General features: G+C 35.9%; 1 protein-coding gene across 3 annotated transcripts in view; it reads right to left on the reverse strand.

The window, feature by feature from the left end:
* Positions 1 to 13,150, reverse strand: part of PIK3C2A (phosphatidylinositol-4-phosphate 3-kinase catalytic subunit type 2 alpha) — a 102,882-nt gene that overhangs the window by 44,204 nt on the left and 45,528 nt on the right. For all 3 annotated transcript variants that reach the window (XM_045796594.2, XM_045796592.2, XM_045796591.2), the window contains exons 4-11: positions 12,535 to 12,692; positions 10,510 to 10,630; positions 9,480 to 9,591; positions 7,975 to 8,054; positions 7,780 to 7,843; positions 2,361 to 2,504; positions 886 to 934; positions 595 to 805 (exon numbers count right to left, since the gene is read on the reverse strand). In XM_045796594.2, coding sequence (XP_045652550.2) covers positions 595 to 805; positions 886 to 934; positions 2,361 to 2,504; positions 7,780 to 7,843; positions 7,975 to 8,054; positions 9,480 to 9,591; positions 10,510 to 10,630; positions 12,535 to 12,692 — 939 coding nt within the window. The remainder of the gene's footprint in view (positions 1 to 594; positions 806 to 885; positions 935 to 2,360; positions 2,505 to 7,779; positions 7,844 to 7,974; positions 8,055 to 9,479; positions 9,592 to 10,509; positions 10,631 to 12,534; positions 12,693 to 13,150) is intronic.

Below are 13,150 nucleotides of genomic sequence, written 5' to 3' on the forward strand. Positions count from 1 at the left end.
ATGTTCGGTATCTCTTCACTAGTCTTTATTTTACTTTATAGAATTAAGTTATTATGGAACTATTTCATTAAAAATATTCAATTCAGACTTTTCAGTTTATATTAGTCATTTCATAAGCTGAAATTGGCACTTTGTGGCATTTTCAAAAAAAACAAAAAGGAAAAACCCATATTAAAAATTCAATAGAAATATGCTCTTGCAGACTTCAAAGCCTAGCAATCAGTAAATTGTAAACTACTAAAGAGGGGGAAAAATGTGCTAAAGCCTAGGGCCATAACACTGTTTCAAATGACCCTCGTTCTAAAGGAAAGGCTGAAAAACAGTAGTCATAAATTGACTAATTTAATTAGTATTTGCCTTTATAAGTTTAAACATATATTTTCCCGCCTTTTTTTGCATGTAGTGTGAGTGATATTTTTTTTTATTGCAACAGCTTCAAACATCTCTGCAATTTTTATGAAAACCACAAAGGTATCTGGTGATTGCTGTATCATCCATTTAAATATTACGAGAACAGTGGATGGTTGACATTTTATGGAATTAGAACAGCTTCTGGGTAAAGCTGTACATATTCTGTTTTAAACAGCTACTTACTTTGATACCCAATTACTTGAAATTCCATGTGCAGCAAAAATTGTAAACTGAAGCTGTTCTGTTGTTGTCCATGCTTCCTTGATGTTCCTATTACTTTGGGCACAGTTTGCAGGACTCCTACCACAATTTGCATGGAGTCTGAGAAGATCATAAATTGCTGCAGTTAATTGGTCCATGCTTATTTGAACAGGATTTTCAGGATTCAGTGATCCTAGATTTAAAGAAATTGTTAATATAATTCCCTGAAAAATCAATAATTATTGCTATAATTTAAAGAACTTAAAGACATACCGCTAGACGAACTCTTGCTAGTATCTCCTTCTCCAGAGAGTGAAGTCACCTGCATACACACATACAAATTAGTTAGAAAATTGCCTATGATGTATTGAATTAAAGGTAAAAATTAAATTAAATGCTATATCAGGAAACCTCCCAGAAGTTTCTGCAGAATAAAACAAAATAAAAATGCAAAAAGAAAGTGAAAAACCCAAACCAAATACAGATGATTTTTAGTTATCAAGAAAATCAGAATAACTGAAAATTAGTGCACAATACAGAAACTCAACAAAACCTGCCTCATTAAATCAGTCTAGTAATTAAGATTTGAAAACCAAAAATGATAAATACACTAATATGATACTTTATATTCAATTAGTTGCTTTACTATTAGTATAATAAGAATATCTTTGGGGAGCCTGGGTGGCTCAGTTGGGTAAGCATCTGCCTTCAGCTCAGGTCATGATCCCAGTGTCTTGGGACTGAGCCCCACATTGGGCTCTCTGCTCAGCAAGGAGCCTGCTTCTCCCTCTCCCTCTGCCTGCTGTTTCCCCTGCTTGTGCTCTCTCTCTGTCAAATAAATAAAAAAATCTTAAAATGGGGCACCTGGAGGGGGCAGTTGGTTGAGTGTCTGACTTGGCTCTGGCTCAGGTCGTGATCTTAGGGTCGTTGAGACTGAGCCCTGCATCGGGCTCTGCACTCAGTGTGGAGTTGGCTTGGAATTCTCTCTCCCTCTCCTGCCTCTCCCCTGCCTCTCTCTCCCTCTCCAAAAAAAAAGAGAGAGACCCAAATTTCTAACACCATATAGATAGGCTCTCTGTGAGAATGAATGGATAAAGCTATCTCTTAGATATCTGTTGAAAGGCATACCATCAATATAACGTTTCCTTCCTTTTAATTTATTGTGTCTTGTAATCCACCTTCTCTCATCCTTTCATCAGAGCTATGAACAACCCTACAAACAGAGGGAATTAAATCCCCATTGAAATACCATAGGGAGAGCTTTTACTAAAAGCAACAGTATGATATCAAGAAAGGACTCCCAACCTGGTTTTTTCTGAGGTAATAAGTCACTATTAGTGAGGCTTCTGGGTATTTTCAAGAGGAAGAGATATTGCCAAAAAAGAACTTCTCCCATGGGCAGTCATGGACATTTCCATCCAGAAGGACAAATGGTAACTATTACCACACAGGTTTTGAAGCTCAGTATCCACCTTGAACCCTCCAGCCAACTTGTTTATGCCACAATTCCTCCTCCACACATAAAAGGTTCACAGCTTGACAATATCAACCCTCACAAAGCTCTTCCAAAGCAGTCTTAGGAATTCCCAACTTTGCCAAATTAGTGACCAAATCAACTCAAAAGTGAAAGCCAAGGTTAAAATGGTAACACTTTGTCTGGAAGAAGCAAAAATCTCCTAGTTTAAGTGATATTCACTGAAATACATATTTGCATTTAACAAAATGCTAATTACCAAAAGAATACTCACATCAGCACTTTTACTCCTCGGAAGATTAACTGCTCTCTTTAGCTTCTTTACTGATTCTGTAATGGCAAGAGTCTCTACACCATCTAAAGCGCTACAGATTTTTCTTACAGCTTTAATTACTTGATCTACTGCTCGGTGCTGGTTCTTTAAAAATAAAAAGTAAAATAAACATAAGTGTGTAGAATTTAAAGGATCTGTTTCAGAGATAAAGTCAGAAACTAGACATTTTAGATGTGCTTAAGAACAGATATCCTTTGCTCTTTTGTGATGAAAAAGAAACAAGATAACCTTTTCAATTATCTACATTATTTCGAATAGGAAAAATTGATTTTTCACTTTGCCTGAGACAATTATTCATACGCAAATGCCATTAATTTCATATTAGAATAATAAATTAACAAATTACTAGGTCACTGAAAAAACTGGGGTTATTTTTTACTCTCATTTGGGATTAAGTTCCACATTAAAAACACCAATCCTGCCTGCCAAAAATCTGGTATCAAAAACAAAGTTCTTCAGAGGTTGGTCACATACTCATGGGCAACAGTTATGAGACATAAGTCAACTTTTAAGCATTGTTTATATCTGTACAACCATCACTTTTTAAGTTTTGTCTGATGAAAAACCTTCCTTGAGGACAATCCCTCCACAGTATTTAACCATAGTTAATTTCACCACGATTCAAAAGTACACATGTACAAATATATTATAAAATCATTTACCAGATGAGAATATTTAAAAAGTATATATCTCATTAAGAAACATTCTTACATAATGAATTCATTAAACACTTATGCCAAACTTATATGCCAAGTACTGTTAGAACTTAGTACTGTACCATCCCTTAAAAATTTAAACTTTTCCACCCCTGAGGCTTGGCAACCATAAACTAAATTCTCCCTGTACTTCATGCTTAAGTAAAACCACCTCATTTTCTCAAATACCCAATTACCCTCCAGTCCTCAGGACCTGACAATCTGTTTTCTCGCTCCCCATTTTTGCTTACATAACTTATATTTCTGCTTACTTTTACTTCTACACCTTCATGCAAAAACCTTTCCAGTTCCCCATCATTTTTTATGTGCCAGTTGTCAATTTATTGTCTACCAATTCCAAATCCACCCTTCCTTGCTCTACTTTGTGATACTGAAGCTAGACCTATAAGCATTTCTCCTTTGCCAGCTGACCCAATGTTAGATTTTGTCAGTAGAGGGCACTGAAGGGACACTCATGCAACAGCAGCATGAAGCCACTTCTCGTCAGGGTTCTAGTCCTCCATTTTTTACTTGAGCATTGGATCCCGAAATCCTCAAAGACCAGCTCCAGCTGCAACCCCCCCCCTCCGCCACGGTCTCCCAATCTAACAACTCTATCAAGTTTCTTTGCTATAGGCAACCTATGTGGTCCTGTGACAGCCAAACCCTCTTAGAAGAGGCTGGATTTCAGCCTGAGGTTAGGTTCTATTTTAAGTCCTTAGAATTCCTTCACTATTCATTGTTCCTCAACCTAGAGTTGATAGTTACTTTTTCATACCTATTACTTCTGGACCCCTCAGAGCATGACTGGCAAACTTTTTAAAGGCCAGAGAATAAATGTTTTAGGATTTGTGGGCCACACAGTCTCTGTCACAATTCAATTCTGCTATTATGGTATAAAACAGATACAGATAATACATGAACCAATAAACACAGCTGTGTTCTAATAAAACTTTATTTAAAAAAATAGGCAATAGGCCAGATTTAGCATTCAAGCAACAATATGCCAAACCCTGCTTTAGAATCCTCTTTTACCCTTTATAGTAATTAACTACCTTTTACTAACTAATGACTCTTTAAATTTCCCTGTTATACTACTGTACTTTGTGTCTTCTAAGTTGGCCTCTGATGGCCTGATCTGCGTTATAAATGACATGTGGTCATTTCCCCCACAGTACGATCTATTTTTGGTCTGGATATTCACCTGACTTTCTACCCTATATCCTATAATAAGCCTCAGTTATATAAATATCCATGTAAAAAATTCATAGCATCTTCAATCCTAAAACTATACCCTATCAGAATCTTAACTACAATATCATACTCTGATCACAATCTCCTTTGTTCCCACACATTCATTCTGACTAAACGAAGTCCTTGAGCTCAGATTCTATTCTCTGCTTCTTCTACCAGGTAGCTGAATACTTTCAAAGAAAATCTTAGAGCTATACAGATTCAACATTCCTTAATTTCAGCAGGAATCTGCAGGCCACTTAATATTCCTTTTACTTGGGGCACCTGCGTGGCTCAGCTGTTAAGCGTCTGCCTTCGGCTCAGGTCATGATCCCAGTGTCCTGGGATCGAGCCCCATACCGGGCTCCCTGTTAAGCGTGAAGCCTGCTTCTCCCTCTCGCACTCCCCTTGCTTGTGTTCCCTTTCGCGCTCTGTCAAATAAATAAATAAAATCTTAAAAAAAAAAATTCCTTTTACTTGTTCTTGGTCAGTTTTCTTTCCCATTCTTCTCAGAATATGAAGCAAAACCATTATTCCTTGGCTCAAAACCTTTGCTGCTACCCTAACTTCATTTTAGTAAAATAAATTAACACCTTATCTCTAGAAAATTAAGGCCAGCAGGAATCAAAACTTCTGCAACTTCCTGACCTCCCCTAAAACCTAAATTAAAATGTACATTGACATAAAGACTTATTTGTGAATGTTTATAGCAGCATTACTCATAATAACTAAAAACTAAACTGTCAAAATGTCCATTATTTGGTGATAAACAAAACATGGTATATCCATACAATGGAAGTATTTAGCAGTAAAAAAAGTAACAAACTGTGGATACACACTACAACTTATATACAACATGGACAGAGCTTAAAAACAGTATGGTATATGAAAAAAAAATCAGATGTAAAAGGTTCCACAAGGTATGATTCCATTTACATGAAATCTCCATTAAAGGCAAATCTATCAAGACAGGAACCAGATCAGGTGTTATCTGGGGGTGGGTCTGGGAATGGGGAATGACTGCAAAGTAGCAAATGGAAACTTCTGGAAGTGATGGAAACTTTCTAAAGAACTACACTGTGGGATAATTATACAACTCTATGCATTTACTAAAAGAAATCATTGAATTATATACATCCAATGGATACATTTTATGGTATATAAATTATATCACAATAGTTGTAAAAAGATGTGGGTAATAAATGATAGTCACTATTTTAATAATTTTATTTTTTAGTCACTATTTTAGTTAAGACGGCCATGAAGACATCTGTGATAAGACATTTGAGTGCAGACCTTAATAAAGTGAAGGGTAAGCCATGCAAACATCTGGGGGAAGAGCATTAAAAGTAAAGAGAACAAAGGGGCACCTGGGTGGCTCAGTGGGTTAAACGTCCAATTCTTGACTTTGTCTGACTATTGACTTTGGCTCAGGTCATGATCTCAGGGTTGTGAGATCAAGCCCTGCATCCGGCTCTGCCTATTTAACATTGCTATTAAGGTGAATAAAAATCAGGGCGCCTGGGTGGCTCAGTCGTTAAGTGTCTGCCTTCAGCTCAGTTCATGATCCCAGCATTCTGGGATTGAGCTCCACATCGGGCTCCCTGCTCAGCGGGAAAGCCTGCTTCTCCCTCTCCCACTCCCCCTGCTTGTGTTCCCTCTCTTGCTGCCTCTGTCAAATAAATAAATAAAATCTTTAAAAAAAAAAAAGGTGAATAAAAGTCATCACAAACATAAAGTCCAAAATTAAGTTCCATATCTTCCACCCAAATCTGTTCCTCTCCTGGTTTCTCCTTCTCCAACCCCTCTCTCCCCATACCCACCCTCTGCAGCTAGCAAACATCTTCCTAACTGATTTGTTTCCATTCTCTCCCCCCTTCCTCACTCTATCCTAGCTAGAAAGACAGACCTTACATATACTAGGCACCCTCCTGCTCCCCTGATAACCAGATAACTTCTTTTTCTCCTCCAGTTCTTTGATCAAATTTGTCTTCTTGATGAGGCCTTCTCTGAATACAAATGTTGAAACTGCAACATTACCCTCCTTTATTTTTCTCTGTAGTGCTTACCACCTGATGTAGCATATGTTTTGCTAGTTTTATTGTCTGTCTCATCCAACTAGAGTGTAAACTAAGAGCTGGGATTATAGTTTCATTTGTTCGCTACCATATCCTCAGCACCTACAACAGTCCTCACAATGAGGAGATATTCAGCAAATATTCATTGAATAAATGAATATGTTTATATGCTGACAAGAATGTATTTGAAAAACTGAGAGTCATTCTAGAAATTTGAGAGTCATCCTACACTATTTCTTCTCTTACATCTCATTACTTACCAAAATCTTAACAATTTTATCTCCTAAATGTTCCCCTCCTTCTTGACTTGGCACACTCATTATCTTTCACTTGGACTACTATAAAAAACCTTCCTAAGTAGTCTCCCTAAAACCAATCCTGATAGAACTAAATCTAACTTCCACAGTATGGCCAGAGTGATTTCAAAGCTTAGGACTAAACAAATCACCCACCCCATCCCACCCACTACCCTCAACTAAAAATGCCTTAAATGGCTAGAGCAGGGGTCAGCAAATAGCAAATATAAATAGTTTAGGCTTTGCAGAACATACAGTATCTGTCCCAACTACTCAACTCTAGCGTTAGAGCACAAATGCAGTCACAGAAAATATGTAAACTAATGGGTGTGGCTGTGTTCCAAAAATTATTTACAAAGATAGAAAGTGGACTGGATATGGCCCTCTAATCTAGAGAACAGAGTAAAAGTTAACATGGACTGTAAAGTGGTAACTTATATCTGGTTATCTGCAGTGTCCTCTCCTAATCCTCCTGTCACACTCTGTACTCTATTACAGAAGCGCATATATTTCCACATATGTATCACACCTGTGCTTTTGTTCACATGCCCTTCCCAACTATCTTCTAGCTAACCCATACAGTTGATTTGGCTCAGGCAAACTCCCTTCTTAGAGGCTTTCCATGAACTCTCAAGTTGGAAGAAGTGCCCTTCTTTGATCTCCCAAAGAATGCAATGCATACCTCTATACTACGTTTACTACACTATGTTGAAATTTTGTTTAAATCCATCACTAGTTTTAAGTTCTTGGTAAGTGGGGACTAGGTCTTTCATTTTCATAACTCCGGCACCTAGCATATAGTAAACATTCAGTTAATGCTTTCTGAATTAAACTGAAGTGTCCTCTTAGTAATAAAGCTGAAATGAGGTGAAGTGCTGACTCACGCAACACTGAGAATTTTGGTTAACAAGATGGGTCACAAGTCACCAAACATCAACAGCAAGAATAGTTTAAATCATCCTTCTAGAATATTTCCTCCAACACCACACTAATATTTAAGATAGAACAAAGACAAGAATCCTTAAGTCATCATGCCAAAATGTGAATGAAGACTTACTTCAATTTGAAGAGCCAGTTCCACTTGGTTGTGGTAAGAATCTAAAAGTTCTTCAACAGGGTATCTGAAATAAAGAACAGTTACTGTGACTGAAGGATACCATACACAAATGACAGTTTTATTCACCAAAATAAAGGTTATTCACATCCAAAAGCAAAGTCTGAAAATCTGGAATTAATGCTTTAGATGCCACACCTTGTCATGACTTCTTTATAAGGTTTTTCCATTTGATGCAGGTATTTGTTTAAATCCACAGGTGTTTTATCATCTTCTGCCTAAAAAAACATACGTATACACACATTTTTAGCAAAAAAATAAAATCCATTCTTTGGTCTTTCTATTGCCAAATTAAATATGGTTAAGTGTATGATAAATTCTTGAAACTAAAGTGATTTTTCAGAACAGAGGCTAAAATATTATCAGAATTAAATGCTATTTATAACTGAGACAGGAAAAAAAGCAAATCAATATTCTGAAAAATTTGTTTTAATGCTTTTAAGTTCAGAAATAATATAAGTAGCTGCTAAAGTAATAACTACTTCTGTTTTATAAGGAATAGAGAGCTTTAAAAAACAAAACTTTTATTTTTTTAATTTTTATTATTTTTTCAAGATTTTATTTATTTATTTGAGAGAGAGAGAGAGGGAGTGCACGAGCTGGGGGAGAGGCAGAGGGAGAGTGAGAGAGAGAAGCACACTCCCCGCTGAGCAGGGAGCCTGATGTAGGGCTTGATCCCGGGACCCTGGAATCATGACCTGAGCTGAAGGCAGACGCTTAACCGACTGACCCACCCAGGAGTCCCAAAACAAAATACTTTTAAAGATGGCTAACAGCTAAATGAAAATAGGTGGGGTTGGATCAGATGTGGAAGAAAGCATCTGAATGTCTGCATTATTTTTCTAATGATAATCAGATTTCCTCCAGCCTTACCCCCCATAAACAAGATACCAGTCTCTTCTACCATAAGTCTTTACTATGCAAATATACTCAAAAACATCATTCCTTAAGAAACTGAAGAGAAGTCACTAAAGATTGCTAAAATGTACTCAATTTCATGAAATAGTTTTCACCAAAATGAAACAAAAACTATGAAACACAGGAGCAAAACCTAAGAAAATAAAGTAGAAATGACTGCTATTTTTCCATCCAAAGTTCTACCAAATGAAGAATAATTCTCTTTAAAGATTAAAATTTATCAAGTGTTCATATGGTAATAAAACAGCCTAATTTCCTGCATTTTAATTTGCTTTAACATCAAAAGAAAGTACTGTATTTTAAAAAGAGAAGTTTTCCTTTGGTGCAGAATAATGTATTTTTCTCAGTATGATGCAAAAATCAATGTGGATCTTTTCTTCCCCCAAATTATATTTAGTATTCAAAATCTTTCCTCCTTCCTCCTTTCTCTTTGACCCCAATGTTTTCATTCTTGTGTAAAACCATTACAAATCAAACTTCTATTTCCTCCACTTTGATTTTCAAATATGCCTCCAGCTCAGACTAGTATGCTACCTAAGACTCCATGATTGAAAAGTTCCCCCCATCTGCTGAAAACCCTTGTTGTGGATAGAATTAGTTCATCATTCCAATCCATTCACCAGTCCAACCCAGAAATCTTGGAGAATGTACAAATTCCAAATTGGCTAATTACAGAATTACACAGATTCAACCAAATGCAATTCAGTTATAAGGCACATACTTACTGTTCGGGCCAGATTTTGGCACATTGCGTTGAAGGTCAAAAGTTGCAGTTTAATCTCTGTGTCCCATTTTCGGCAGTTTTGAATATATTCATGACTTCCAAGGCAATGATTACTATTAAAATACATTAATTATTCATCAATGTTATTTTTTTTTTTTAAGATTTTATTTATTTATTTGACAGAGATAGAGACAGCCAGCGAGAGAGGGAGCACAAGCAGGGGGAGTGGGAGAGGAAGAAGCAGGCTCCCAGCAGAGGAGCCTGATGTGGGACTCGATCCCATAATGCCGGGATCACGCCCTGAGCCGAAGGCAGACGCTTAACCGCTGTGCCACCCAGGCGCCCCTCATCAATGTTATTTTCAAACTAGAAATTATAATAGAGGTAAGAGTAAAGTATAACTTGTATCGGCATCAGAAATTGAAGAAAATGGTAAAATGTAGAGATAGTTTTTTAACCAAGTGTGGGCACTTATATAAAAGAATAATTCTACATGAGAAGAGTCACAGCACAGAAGAAAGAAGATGAAGATGAAAAAATAAGAAATATAAGGGCAGGGCATTTCAGGTAACTTAAAATAATGAAATTCATAAAATAAATGGACTAAAATTCAGAAAAAAATTATAATGATATTTCAGGCAACTAAAAGGAAGTCACAACTGACCACTGTGTGAAAAGTAATATTACATGCTACAAAAGGAAAATGGGGTCTAATATGATGTGACTATCGCCTCTTAGCAGAAAGAAAAAAGCCATTAAATTCACTTATCAACCAATTACCCACCGTTCTTCCCATTTAGGACTATAAGCTTAAGGGCAATACTACGTCTTAATTATGTCTGATAATCTCCACTGTCTTAAACACGCCTTAAAACAAAGTATTATCTCCATATAAGCTTATTGATCCAATGAATCAATTAAACAGGACCCAACGTATTCTTGGATTACAAATTTAACTTGAAATTTTTCTAATTTAACCCCTTAAAATTAAATTTCTGAAGATGTTGCTCAGTTGTTAAATGAATACTTACTTTTGCAGTACTTCCTCTTGACCACAAACTTTCAGAACATAGCTGCCAACATCTACTTGATTCAAGTCATCATGTACCCAGCAAAGGGCTTGCATTATAATGATTTCTACAGTAGAACTCACTGTAAAAGAGGCATCATTTTCATTTTGCTCACTTAATTCTATACGCTTGCTGAGAATGTAATTCTTATCATTTAAGAGAGCACTATACAATAGAAATATAATGTAGGTCACATACAGAATTTAAGATTTTCCACTAGCCAGATTGAAAAAAGTAGAAACAGGTCAAGCTAATTTCAACATGTTTTATTTAACCGAATAAATCCAAAATGTCATTGCAACACATAACCAGCATTTTAAAATTACCAATGACACATCTTATTTCTTTTCAAATTGGGTCTTTGAAATCCACTGTGTATTTTACACGTATGGCCCATCTCACTCTGTATTAGCCACATTTCCAGTACTCAATAGCCACATGGGGCTAGTGGTTACTGTATTAGATAGGGCAGATCTAAGCTAAGAAAGCCAACTCCCTATTACAGACTCCTCCAAAAAGGTTGACATTTAGCAGTATCTAGCAAAAAATGATTTAAACCAAATCATAAAGGGGGAAAAAATCACCTTTTTAAATGTTTGACATGTTCCTGATAAATTTTCTAATGAAGAATAAAAACATAGCAAGTAGGAAGTATTGTTCAATTATCATTCTTGACAATAGCTGGATACTAAGATTACAACAAATTAAAAATTAAAGTAACCTTTTAAAGTAATCTATTTCTATACTTAGAGTTCCTATGTTCAATTTAGAAGACAAGTATTAAGTTCAGACTTCACGAAAATCAACAGCCTGGCAAAAAAGGCCATAAAATATCTAATGCAGTGGGGTACATTCCTGAATAGTCAATTGTATGGTAACATTTACCATTTGGACACACTTCTACCATAATATGGTTAAGTTTCTTAACAGAGATGGACATTGTAAATGTGCACATTTATGAAGAACCAAACTACACGTATTTGAGATACTTTCTCGAAAAATAATCATTATCTTGATACATCAAGTCAAGCTTTGATACAAATTAAAACATTTGTCATCAACGCTTACTATTTCTATTAAGGGGCCTATTGACCTTTCTTTACTTCAATTGTAGTAGTAATTCTTACAACATATGGGTTTTAAATAATTCCCCAATCAAAATTTAAAGTACGTTTTATAAGAATAGTTCTTCCTTTAGAAACTAAAAGAATGACTGTTATAGTTGGCTAACATTTTTGTTTCAGATTCATATTTTTTTCAAAGAGCCTTGAAAAGTGCAAAGCTACGAAAAAGTATCCAAATATTGGACATATTCCTAGTCGTAACCACTACAGAAAAAAATGGCGTCATTTTTAGGCCAAAGTACTGTAGAAATATAGGCTCTTATTCTACTGTTGGAATCCCATTAAAACAATATACATCATGAAAATCAATAAACTATGACAAAAAATTTCCTACAGACTTTAGGATACATTTCTAGAAAGGATATCCATCCCAAATTTGGAAGAGAGAGTTAGAACCAAAGGAGAATGATCTTCTCCTCAGAGGAGCTTAGCAAGATACCTGGAATTTCAATTTCACTGACAGTTCTTTATAAATAAGCATTCTTCTTGCCATAAAATGAAAAAAAGAAAAAAAAAAAGAATTGGACTATAATTAGCCTTTCAATCTCATGCTTTGGGACCTTGGGCAAGAGCCACCAATTAACCAAAATTACTCAGCATTTTTTAGAGAAATATGCAGTAATAAAGGTAAACTAATTTCCCACTAGTCCTAACCTGAAAATTATCCAAATGAATGTCAACTTTTTGCAAAGGGTAACTAATGAATGTTAAGTATTTTACCACACACACACACACACACACCCTACAAATTTTTTTAAAAGGATACCTAATGATAACAGGGTCAAGATTGATTAAAATTAACACTTTAAACATTTCTCCCTAATCAGAGCAAAACAAGATAGCTGGGGAACTACAAACCTACCATCACATGTAAAAGTAACTGGCAGTTGAAATCCTTCAATTTCAATGGAGACCTTCACGCTAGCATTTTCTCCACATATGTTTCTTTGTACTGTAACTGGACTTAACAAATAGCCTGGATTTGTCCAGTGGTTGGTATATGGAAAGTTGGTCTTCAATCTGTTCACAAGAAGAAATTAATTTTTTTTAAAGCTGCATTTGAGAGCCCTAAACAAAACTCTGCATGCTTACAGCCATTCAATTCTGTGTCTTTGTTCAATTCTAGAACAGCTCATGAGAACTGTAATGAATGGACCCCAGTCAAGCTCCAAATACCAGCATTTGCCTTTTAGATAAAAGGAATCCAAGAAAAGAGATTAAGTACTGCCAGGATATCTGTGGTAACATTATCAACATTAACCAGACACACACTGGATACAAGGCATTAAATGAGGTTTTCTGCTTCAGATTTTTTAGCTATACAGTATAATTATACAAAATGTACACTTTTAATGAATCCACTGAGAATATAGGCAAAGTAACCCTCAACTGCAATTGCGAGAGGGATAAAAAGTTCGTTGTCTTTTAAAAATCTTTTTCTTAGGGCCCTTTCCCCACATTTTGGGGGAAGGGGGTTG

Source organism: Ursus americanus, chromosome 24 (assembly GCF_024610735.1).
Source record: "Ursus americanus isolate L20-20 chromosome 24, mUrsAme1.1.p, whole genome shotgun sequence".
NCBI lineage: Eukaryota > Metazoa > Chordata > Mammalia > Carnivora > Ursidae > Ursus > Ursus americanus.